Source organism: Lampetra planeri, unplaced genomic scaffold (genome assembly GCF_965212315.1).
Source record: "Lampetra planeri unplaced genomic scaffold, kcLamPlan1.2.h2 scaffold_719, whole genome shotgun sequence".
NCBI classification, from domain to species: domain Eukaryota; kingdom Metazoa; phylum Chordata; class Hyperoartia; order Petromyzontiformes; family Petromyzontidae; genus Lampetra; species Lampetra planeri.
The window spans coordinates 26,281-38,249 of record NW_027615541.1 but is presented as its reverse complement, the minus strand read 5'-3'; the positions used below and the strand labels follow the sequence as shown (position 1 = coordinate 38,249).

At 45.3% G+C, this 11,969-nt stretch overlaps 1 protein-coding gene across 1 annotated transcript; it reads right to left on the bottom strand.

Moving 5' to 3' along the window:
- Nucleotides 1-5,300: 5,300 nt before the first annotated feature.
- On the bottom strand, nucleotides 5,301-8,699 carry ATXN1L (ataxin 1 like). The gene is made up of 2 exons (XM_078624299.1): nucleotides 7,662-8,699; nucleotides 5,301-6,701 (listed from the first exon to the last, which is right to left on the bottom strand). Exons 1-2 carry the CDS (start codon nucleotides 8,697-8,699, stop codon nucleotides 5,301-5,303), a joined length of 2,439 nt encoding a protein of 812 aa, XP_078480425.1.
- Between the last annotated feature and the right edge of the window lie 3,270 nt (nucleotides 8,700-11,969).

The window sequence follows — 11,969 nt, the reverse complement described above, 5'->3', positions numbered from 1 at the left end:
CGTTGATCAGAGACCATGTTTGGGATCGTTCCTTCATTCCAGATGTTTTCATCTTCTTACCTCCGCTGTCACCTGGTTCTGGTTCTGTTTGAGTCTCTCCTGGACCGGAGCCCTGCCGGGCTCTCCCCTCCCCCTCTGTTCCAGGAGCGCGTCAAACCTCTATGCAACAGATTCTTATTTATTCCGAGGGAAACACTTTCCACTGAAACTATGCAGAGTGTTTTAAAAAGGATTTCGCTTCTCAGGCAACTGAACTCAGAGGATGCAGAACCTCCTCCCCGGGTCCACAACAACCACTTTGATTATTAAGGTTTGTTTTTCAGCTCATGAAACAACAACAACAACAGGGTCTCACTCATCCCCGTGTCGATGTTCTGTACCGAAGGCGGATCTGTGTTCTGGACTTCGTACCTGGCTGCTCTCACACTATGAATACTGGGTATTCTCAAGAGGCAAATGGCTGTGATCCCCCTTTTTTTCTTTTTTTTTTTTTTCCTACAGTGGAATAATACGACAGAAACTGCGGCGTCTGGTCTGTTTGCAGCAGAAGTTTAATGTAGGTCTCTGTACTTTGGTACGGTGTCGGTAAGAACTGCATGTCGTCAAACTGCACTTGTCCTAGAACGGTTCAGTCTGAGCTCGTGTTCAGCTGTTAGTTTATGCCTGCCTGTTTTATTTTCTTCTTCTTATCTAAAGAACCTGTTAATTAAACGTCGGCCTTCGTATGAATTCTATCAGGATCTTCTCTCCATGTTTACAGAATAAATCTGAACAAGGCCAAATGAATGAGCTAACCTGCTAATGAGAACGTTCTGCGATGACGGCACCGTGGAGCCGCCATCTTCTGTTACTGGATTAACAGATGTACAGATGAATGTGGAAATAAACGTTGACTTTAAACGGTCGAAGCCATTGGACTTCTCATGTTTTATTCATTGTGCGACGCTCACGTTGTCAGACAGACGTGAGCAAAGCCTGATTGTCATGTGCCTCGACTAAATGAAGAGAACCAGAGGGAATTCAGTTGGGGTCTTGTTTAAATGTTGAAGTATACAATGTCTAATTCCAAAGTAAAAATAAAAAGACATTCACGCGTTTCAACCGCTTCGTTTGCCTTTTAGTGTAAAATTTTAAATATTATAATCATTAGCTCATCATATCATTAGATTATAAATCTTTTAATCAAGTTTAATTGATACTGTTTGACAGGATGTGATATTTTACATATGAACCCTTCTCAGGTAGCTTGAGCTTCATCCAGTTCGTTTTTAACTGACATTCATAGATTCTTGGACGTGTTGTACAGAATAAGTCTGCTTTTTTTTTTTTTTTTTAAATAGAAACATCTCTGCCACGCATTTACTGCTAAACAGGCACAACTACAATGATGCTCAGGAATTAGGAGAATTTTGATTTACACATCTGATGAAAAGCTTCAGAATAATAGAATCATTAGATTTGTTTTGTGAGCAACTGTGAGTCCTTTGTACTAATATCTCACATTGTGAACTTTTCCAGAAGGAAAGATTTTTTTTAACTTCTTTGACAAAGAAAATATTAAACAAATATGAAACATGCTTTTTTTTTAGTTGCTTATGACAATCATTGTCACAACATCAACAACAGTCCTGATACTGTCTGCGTAGGCATAGGTGAGTAAGATGTACAACCTTAGTGAAAAACACTTCAAAATAAACAGCACGCTGGTTGGATAATAGTTTATATTTGTATATATATTTATATATATATTATATTGTGTTTACTTAACAAACATGATAAATGCAATGTCTCCGAGTTAGCTGTAACAATAAAAATACAATATCTGTGTCCTTAAAAGTACAAAGAATTGAAACAGCAAAAACAAACAAAAAAAACTAAGTAGTTCACAGAAATACAAATATACAGTACAAATCTATCTTATTCAAAAAGGGTACAAATAAAAATGCAACAAAATAGAAGTATTAACCCATTGTTAACTTCAGGTAGGTGTGGGGCGTCTAAGGGAGCACTTTGGGTCGACAACTCTAAGGCTTCGATTAAAGGTCAATACATGTTGGTACGGCCAGACGATATTAAAACTCACTATACAAAGTTCATAAAACCTGGATATACTTGAGGATTGACTGGTACGTTTACATCATTGCATATATCTTGCAGATTTAGGCGTGTTTTTTTCCTTTTTTTTTAAGTTACACGTGAAGTAAAAAGAAGTGTCATCTTGTGCCAAAATAAAAAATACATTATGTGTGTGAGAAAATCTGAAAATACAGACTTTCCTTTTCCTTTCCAATCCAAACTCGGGATCAAACACCAGGAAGTCGATCACACGGGCTTTAAGAACGTCACCAAACAGATACACGTCACGTGTGTGTGTCCACACGCTCCACGGACCCACACGAGACACAAACACTGTTCAAGAAAAAAACACGTGTTTGTGGGTCCGCTGCAGGACGCAGGTTTACTACAACGCTTCTGTTCAACCTGAAAAACTCACGTTTTCCATTCTCTTCTCTTGTATACTGACTGAAATCAAACAAAAAACGTCTTTAGTTTCATGTCTGGAATGAGGAAAACCTCCTTTGTGCGACGAAGCCGAGACCTGGGGAGTCGTCCTCGTTTCCGTTTCACTGATGAACTGAAACTCATGAAACTTTAAAGACATTTGGTTGGATTTCTGTCAGTTTCCATGGACATAGAAACAAAAACATGTTTACCTCAGAACATGTTTTCTGTTTTCTGGAACGGACTCGCTCGCTGAGCCTGAAGGAAGCACCGACTGAAAACTAACACAAACACACTGAAGGTTCCGTGTTTGAGCCGTTGGACGTTTCTGCTTCAGAGACGACGACTGATTGACTTCGTGTCGCGACTGGACATCTTTGATTCGCGTCGAGTTCACGACAAGCATCGCTCCGGTATTTGAACGCACACCGTACGAGTGGGGGTTAAGGCATTATCGACAAGCATCGTCCAAAGCTTCTGTACAGAACAAAAATAGAAACAAAAGATCTATCTACAGAAACACTGCGTGTTTCACACCTTCACACTCTTCATTGGCCAACTGTTTCAACACTCACAGAAGGTCATTTAGTGCAAAAACTCACCGAGACAGAGAACGAGTGACGAACACGTGATTGAGTTGGAGGACAAACAGCAGGTGGAAGCGCTCACACCCGCCAACACGGAATCAAAGAGCTGGGCAATTCAGGCGGGAGGATTTCAACAAACGACAACAAACGGCGCAGCAAAGAAAAACGCTCGTTCCAGGAGACGGGTTCTGACAAACTGAATTGTCACTAAAGCGGATTTGTGGAACAAAGCCCTGATGTGACGAGGACAAACGCTCCAGTTTGTCCATTCTGTGTTCAGGTTAATGTGACTGACAGAACTCAAACCAAACGGAACTATCAGTTTAAAAATGAAATCAATCAAACCGGTTGTTAACCGGTTGTAACTGGGACAGGAGAGCACGTAAGATGAAAACCCTGAGTTTGTTGAATCCGGAAATGAAGAAACATGAAGAGACATGTAAAGACATTTGGTTTGATTTCTGTCAGTTTACATGAAAATAGAACTGAAACTGCACTTTTTCTTCGTTTGAGGATCAAACAAACTCAGGGTTCGTGGGGGGGAGGAAACATCAGCTGCTGCTCAGTCTGCTGTGACATGGTTCACGGCTGGCTGACGTCATGACAACAAACGAGAACTACCTCCGGAGGAGGCCGGGGTCTACAGAAGATGATGGTGTTTTCCTGTACTGCATTACTTACACTCTTCAGTGGGAATGTGTGTGTGTGTGTGTGTGTGTGATGACAGACCTGTGGTTGATTCTATCTGATCTAATTGCACTTATTTCTGACATTTTCACCATTTTTTGGATTTTTTTTTTTCAGTGAAAAGGGTTAAAAAAGAGAGAGAAACTGCAGCATTCGTCATTGTAAACAGATAAAAACGGAGTCAGTTATTTTCCCTCAGCGCCGACATATCAAACATCTTCCCTTCGTTTCCAAACACACGTGTGCTGTGATTCCTGCTCCGACGAGCAGACGAGTTCCGTCTGTGCGACGCGACACAATCGTTCGATCCAAAGGTGAAAACGACGGCACAAACACCAGACGGCGGGATGAGGACGGCGTTAATTAGTAGGGGTGGAAGGATCCACGGGGGCGTGTCCATCAGTCTACATCGTCACCCCGCTGGTGATTCACCTCCAACTGGAAAGTTCTGGAAAGTGACTGTTTGTACTTCTTATGTTCTATAAGGTACATACACTGAATGTATTGATTATTACTTATATTTAATTAAGTTTTATTAATAACGACAATTACTATTTAGTCAAGTCTGAGTTTTATCCTTCAGGGGATCCTTGGTACAAATTTGTACCGCGTTTTTTTCCATTTTTTTTTCCTTCTTTGGGTGAAACGTGATTATTGTGTTAAATAAATCGAATCGTATCGTTGCGACGTCATCAAATATTGCTTCAGCATCGCATTGCCATGAAAGTGAAATGATTTCCACCCCTAGTAATCAGTCACGGACTTGAGACACAATGAACTGAAAGACTCCGTGAGACGGAGAATGAGACACGGAGAGCTCAAAGTCTGCGTGCTGAACGACAAGTGAACAGATCAGGGCTCCAACATGAGGAGGAGGTTCAATGGGGCCGACGGCGCAGACGACAGAGAGATGGACCTCCTCTACTCACTGGACCGACAAGCAGTCAGAGTCTGAGGTGACCTGACGAGGAGCGGAAGTTCTCACCAGTGATTCCTACGTCTCCACACACACACACACACGGTGAATGGAGAATAGATTTGGTGTGGATCGACCCATTTTGAATTTGTTCCTGATTGTAAGACACGCGGGACTCGACCTGAGAGGATCTCGTTCTTTGCCGAGCGGCTTCCTGACCAACGGAAGGAGGGAGACTGCAGATGGCGTCACGCCGCTGAGGGATGGAGGGAGATCCCTCTGAGTTTGGAGCTCCAGACACACGTTGGCGCGCAGGCTGACCAGTGGAAAAAGGAAGCGAGAGCTTTCTGAGCAGGATGTTCACGCGCGTCTGAGAGGAAGTGGGTGGGGTGGGTGGGGGGGCAGAGTGGAAGGACGACGGTCGGTCAACAGCTACATCGTGTCTCTGTGTGACCTCAGCAAACCACAGCTTCTCACTGGACCGACGACAGATGGGTGTGCAAAATCTCAAACATTCTGAGGCTACATTCACACTCGCCCGTTCCCCCGTTCTTCTCTCCCCGACAGACTCGTTCCAGTCTCTTCTACACCCACTACAGGACGCGGTGCTACTTCCCTGCGTTGGACCGCCCCTCGATGGACAGTTTGACTTCCTGGGGGATGAACGAGGGCCTCGCGTGGCCAGAGGTGCCGATCTGAGGGCGTGAGCCTTCCTCCCCCTTTACAGCGAATCTTTGGAGGCCGGGCGAGGACCAGCGCCGCTGAGACGCACCGAGCACCGTTTGCACGGCGCCCATTCCCGTGCCTGTGAAAGCATCCGTGTGCAGGTAGTAACCGCTCTGATTCCTCAGATGCTCCGCTAAGGTTCTACGTTCAGTTTGCCCGACGCCTCCAAACTGGGCGGCTTCTCCCTTGTCGGCGCCGTCTTTCTCTGCCTCTCTCGGTCTGTCTCTGTGGATCCTGATGTGGGCCGGATGTGTCCGCGACTGCTGCGGAGCAGGAGGGCCCATGAGCTGGTGAGCGGGTTCTGATGTAGCGTTGGTTTTGCTCAAAGTCCTGGACAGGGGCGGCGGCTGCTGCTGCTGCTGCTGCTGCTGCTGTGAATGAGGGTGAAGCTGCGGTTGTTTCTGCTGCGGCTGCGGCTGCAGGGTGATGGACACGCACACGTCTCCGACTTGCAGGTGGTGGCAGGCCAAGCCGTAGAGCTGCGCCGTGCGCTTCGGGCTGTAGGACGACCAGCCCTGGCCGAACACAAAGAAGGGGTGTTCGGGTGGCACGTCGATGGTCACTTTGCTCTGCTGCTCCCCCACGGTGAAGTGCAGCGACACCAGACCTGGCTTCTGCTGGCTGGCACAGATGTCCACAACCATGCTGGAGTCGATTTTCAGTCCGCCACTGACCTCGGCGCTCCGCACAAAGTCCTGAGTCTGCAGGTCCTCCACGCGCTTCAGCTCCCCAGTGGCCAACTGGATGATGGCGCCTTTCATGAAGTGAGACGGGCTGCAGGGACTCGGCGCAGGAACGAGGCTCGATGGAAAAGCCTGGCTGGTATCTGCTGGAGGCTGCTGCTGCTGCGGCGGAGCTGCGGTCGATTCGCCTGCAGCCCTTTCAGAGAGGCACACTCTGGCTGACGGATCTTTTACACTGGGGCTCGAGGAGGACGAGGAGGAGGATGAGGTGGTGGAGGTGGTGGTGGTGGTGGTGGCAGAGACCTCGTTGGCCTGTCCTGGGTAGTGTTGCTGTGCTGACAGGGGGTTATACTCCAGGGGAATAAGCACTGGCTGTCCGTTGGCGAGCACAACAGCGTGACCTGGCTGCCCTGTCATTCTGGGATCAGCGTAACTCACGGGTTGGGCTACATGTGCGGGGGGGCCGGAAATGACTCCGGAGGACTCTGCGTGGATGTCTCGTACTCTCTGGACACCCTGAGAGAGATTCAAGGGGGCAAAGGAGACCTCTTTGCGCCCTCCACTACCAGAGGAGGCCAAACCGCTGACAACCTGCTGCACCTGGAAGGTAACGTAAGAAAGAACTTGTGACAAGTCTGGAACAAGTCTGACAACACAAGTCTGACACCCCGTCCCTACACACAGGGATCCTTTGTCCTCCTCCGTTTAAAATACATTTTCTGCCCCATGAGCGAGGTTTTACATGTTCGCCATCACAGGAACACTAAAATACACTAGAAAACACTTAGACATTGTTGTTGGATCGTAGCAGTGATCACAGCGTACTGGAACGCCTCTGTACATCATCAGATCGTATATGTGTGTGTGTCTGCAGTTTGACAATAACGGTGGACGAGGCCTGACTGGGTAAACGTGCACTCACATTGGACATGTCATATCTGTGTGTGTCTGCATGAACGAACTCACCGTTACGTCTCACAGTCCTACGTTTGTTCACAAATCTTCACATGGATTTAACCCTTTGACACCAACGCTATCCCCAGCGCCACAATCGTACTAGCATACTTTGGAGTAGCGTGATCACATGACTACTACCAGAAAATGTCAACCGGTTGTGAAACCTGACAAGTGTTACTCTGTTCTTCTAGCTGGTTTGAAGGAGCTAGATGTTAGAAGGAGAAAATGTCAATCGGTTCCTGAAAGTTGAGACCAGCCATGTTGCTGTCATTACGGTAATCCCCAAATGCTCTGTTGCCAGAAGCTGGCGAGTCAATACCGTAATGACAGCAGCTTGTCTGTGAGGAAAAACTTCTCAGCTTTCAGAATGATGTTGATGTTTTCTGACATAATTAGCGTGCTCCAACGTATGTCACGTGAAAACAAACTACAACAACAACTACAGTTATTTTACAGGACTTGTTTGTAATGACGCCAGCCTGAACTGTTTCTAAGTTTCAAAGAGATTATGAAGTTTCATCCCTGGAATGCGCTAAAAAGTCGATGATCACTGAGTCACTGTGACATCATCAACGCCATTAAACTCAACCAACAGGAAATTACCTCCAGGTCACTGTCAGGTGTGCTGCGCTTGCCAGGTGAGCTCAGCCTGCGACTGTGCAGCCCTCGGTCCTGGCTGTGGTCCTGCGCTGCAGAGCGGGGTGCTACCTGCTGCTGACGGGAGTGTCTGGCGGCGTAGGCTGACTCCTGTGCGAGGTCCCTGGCTCCCTTCTCTTTGTCCCCTCCATTCACCTCCACGTCATTCTCCTGCTGGACGCTGTGGGCGTCTCTGGGCACCGCTGCCATTCTGGCGCCCTGAGGATGGTAGAAGACCGGCACACCTCGGGAGCTGAGCTCTGCTGCCGGCAGGACTCCGACAGTACCGACGTGCTGCTGGGCAGCTTGCTCTGAAGGCAACATCAGCGGGACGCCGCTGGATGCTGGGACTTTGGCAAAGGTATGAGCAGCTACCTGGGCTTGTGGCGGAGGTGAAACAACACCTTCCTGTAAGACGGATGGGTACGGAACAAGATGGGACACGGCGTGGGCCTGAGGAATGGTGCCTGAGGGAGAGATTAACGAACCAGGGACAAAGCCAGGCGGCAGAGCATACGGGACTGCTGCATAAGGGGAACTAACAAACTGCAGAGAGGAATGAGGGATCTGGGCGTAGCCCAGGGGAGGATAGGTGAGGCCTGGATGCGGCAGGAGAGGAGAGTGTACAGTGTAGGCTGGAGAGATGTGGCTTAACACTGGGTGAAGACTGGTGGGCGCGTAGGTACCAGATGGAAGAGCCACTTTGTAAAGCATACTGTACTGGTCAACTGGCACTGCTGGTACGCCGTCCGAGCTGTCCACTCCGTAATGAAGTCCTGGCTGAGCTCGCGGCCACTCTCCAGACGGACTCCCTCCCTGAGTTTTGCTGTTGGCTGCAGAGTTCTGGATGGAAACTGCTTCATCTTCTCCAATAGCACTAGCTCCTCCTCCTCCTCCTCCTCCTCCTCCTCCCCCTGTTCCCCCAGCTCCACTACTGGTACTGACTGGGTGGTCCCTCTTTTTTGGAGGCAGGCACTCCTGGTTGCGCTCCTGAGCTGGTTTCATTGCAATCCTCTGACCAAGAGAGTAGATTTACTAGGTTTACTGTAGGACACGGGAAGTAAAACCTACAAGCCAGTCCGTCGCCTGCACACCGACCAGTTCTGAAATCACCCGGCCGACTTCAGCTGCCAATTCACCTGGCAAAAAAAGGAAAGAAAGAAAGAAAAATCCATCAGTGTGAACCAAATCTTTCTCATTTAACATGAACATGTTATATAACAGCATAATTATTATTTCTGCAACTTCACAAACTGGGATAGAGGGTGCAACGTGTCTTTACATCACTGAATGTTTTTGCTTCCAGACAGTTCCGTTTTTGGCCCATTTATTGCTTTACTTGAAGTGACTAGAATTAGAGCCCACGCTGTAGTGTTGTTCAGTGCAGAAAAAAAATCTATGACTATTTGCAAGTACAAAGTCAGCAAACAGAGTAGATGGTTTATGGCTCCATTCATGAAGCAAATTGCCTCTTGTGTATTATAGAAAATATTGTTGCCTGTTTAGGTGGAACTGCCCTGTAACCAGTGTGATATTAAAATCAAGATGATCACACACCCTATGTGTGCGATTACCCTTTGTGAATGGCTTCCATCCTTATTCATCAACTGGTGCATTACATAATAACGAATAATTTCATATAATTCTTTCAACCTTTTCAAAGCTGTATGACGTTTCTAAAACAGCAAAATATTTATGTGCCAGATTAATGTTTTATCCCTTTGTTGTTCCACCACAGAGAAACACTGACAATGTCACTGTTATTATTTTATACATATATCCATAAATCTTTGTATAAACTGTATTTTTTAATAGTGTCGATTGGAGCAATTTACTGGAGGTAAGTAGTGTTAATAATGGTTAACAATGGTTAATAAACTGGTCACTTCTCCAATGGTCCACACTGTTTATCAGATGAGAATCCACTCAGTCATGGCATATGTTAAACTAATCACACACAACTGCAATAATTAGATTTTAAATACCTACATGGTCCCTGTTTGAATGAAAAAAACAATGGATTTGGACAATGGATCCCTTTTATTGACACACCTAAAATACTGCTGTCCCATAACATCTGATGGACTGTAAGAAAGTATTTCAGTGTACAAGCTGAGCTGGATGAGATGGAACATGTATGTATGTATGTGGACAACCACAAACTAGCATGGAGCGAAACCTGGAAATAGTCCTGGGCTGTTCAGCGCATCGATCCAGGATTCAACCGGGAAGAACTGTTAGTTCAAGGTTACCGACTCTAGGGTTCCATGTCTTCAGAAAACGCAGTTTAAGTCTGTTAGGCTTTAGTTCAGGCAAACCATGACCACCGTTAACTGCTATCTGTCTGGGCTAAAGTTAGCTAGCGAAACTGCTCACACTCATCGTTTCCTCGTCAGACACACAGGTGACACTTTGTGGGCCGTTGATAAAACGTAAGTAGTGGGTTGAAAACATACGGTATGATGTGAGAGAACCATTAAAGGTGCCTAAGATATGTCACGAGTCATCAATCATCCACAGGCTGAGGCTAGTTAGCTGCTGGCTAACACTGCTAACTCAATGAAGTCCAGTTCTGCATCTGCTTGCAGGCGCCATGACATCGCATAAAACGTCTGCATTAGATCTCTGCTGTGTATCTCTCTTTAAACCTACCTCCAAATGTCATCGCGAACCGACTATGCAGTAAAAAAAAGTTAATGTGATGACCGAAAATGGGAAAAAAAAAAATCAAGGCTCAGGAGTCGAGCCCATTTCGAAGGCCAGCAGAGGCGCTCTCCGATGACGTCACTGTTGATTCAATTTCCTGTTTTTTTCCACGTCCACAACAGTTAATATCTACAGACATTTCTATTTCCTACATCTCGTCATGATGTCTAGTTCACTTATCTTAACTTCGCAATGCCTGCCATTCGAAACATTCGTTGTACAAAAATATTCCAGATCCAGAGTTTATTTTGAATGTGCAAAATGTATTGACTGATGAAACCATGGACATACTGTATATAGGGTGAAATTGTCACGACAGATTATCTGCAAAATTTGACTAATTTCTGCATGAAGGGTAATGTCAAATGTTTTCCCCCACTAGTGTCTTGGATGACAAGCTCTCTATGTAGCTGTAAACCAATTAAATCCTTTATCAGAACAAAGGAGCCTCTCAGTTTGGAACGTGTTCACAAACACAAGGACGATGGTGTCAGAACATTTCTACATACTGTGGATGAGGTCCATTGTGTTAATTACAGACAATATCAGTCAAGTTTTGTGCAGTGAAATGAAACAATCAGACTGCAGTCTCAGGGGAAAGCTATTGTAATGATTGGTTATTGGTACACATGTGAGCCTTCAGCTCCAGTGCAGTACCTCTGAAAAAAACAACAGGGTTAGAAAACTAAAACAAGATTTAGAATATTGTTACATTTTCCCAAAAGGCACAGGGGATGTAGAATAGCAACTACATCCCTCTTACAGAACATTTGCATAAGCCAATAAATACATCTGCTGCTAATCAATATCAAACTGTGACACAGTGGAAACAGTCATCATACAATTACAACAGAGTGCAACTATGTGAATTAGTAGGGAAACAACATATAAATATCTCTCCATTAAATATAAAGACTATGTTAAGAATTAGTCATTCAGTACCATTAATCAAAAATATGAACTGGGAGATTTCAAGCACATACAGTATTTATAATATTTGCCAAAAATTGTATTCAACCACAATCTAACCTATCTAGAGAGTAAAATGTGCAATTGATAGCATTTTGGAGAGCAGGCTCTGCACTCACATGATACACATGTACACCTGACACTAGTTATTGCCAAAGAATCCCAAAGTGTGTGTGAATCATCTCTCATCTAAGGATCCATGATCCTGTACAAAAGTGGGACAGACATTGACTCTGTCCAGTGGTGTTATGCTTTAACAAGACAATAAGGCCTGGAGATATTTGCTGCATTGCTCTTTTAAGACTCCACAGCACGTTTGTTTTTTGTTTTTTTCAGGAAAAGAAATGGCAGATCCATCGGCCCTGATGTGACTCAAACCAAACCCAGGTTTATTAGGTCATGAAAATCTAATTGGAATATGATTTCATTATCACTAATATGGAAGTGGACTGACACTGAACTGTAAATCTATCATACATTATAGTTAAAATACTAATTGGCGTATGCAGGTAATGTCTTTATTAACACCAAAACTTTGACTCGCAAAGGTGCATTGTCAAATAGTGTAATGTTAGTAAATTTAAAGCAAAGTCAAAATGC

Coding starts and splice junctions, on each gene's coding strand:
- ATXN1L (XM_078624299.1), bottom strand. CDS start 8,699: ATGAAACCAGCTCAGGAGCGCAACCAGGAGTGCCTGCCTCCAAAAAAG. Junction 6,702..7,661: donor CACCTGACAGTGACCTGGAG/GTAATTTCCTGT, acceptor GTTACCTTCCAG/GTGCAGCAGGTTGTCAGCGG.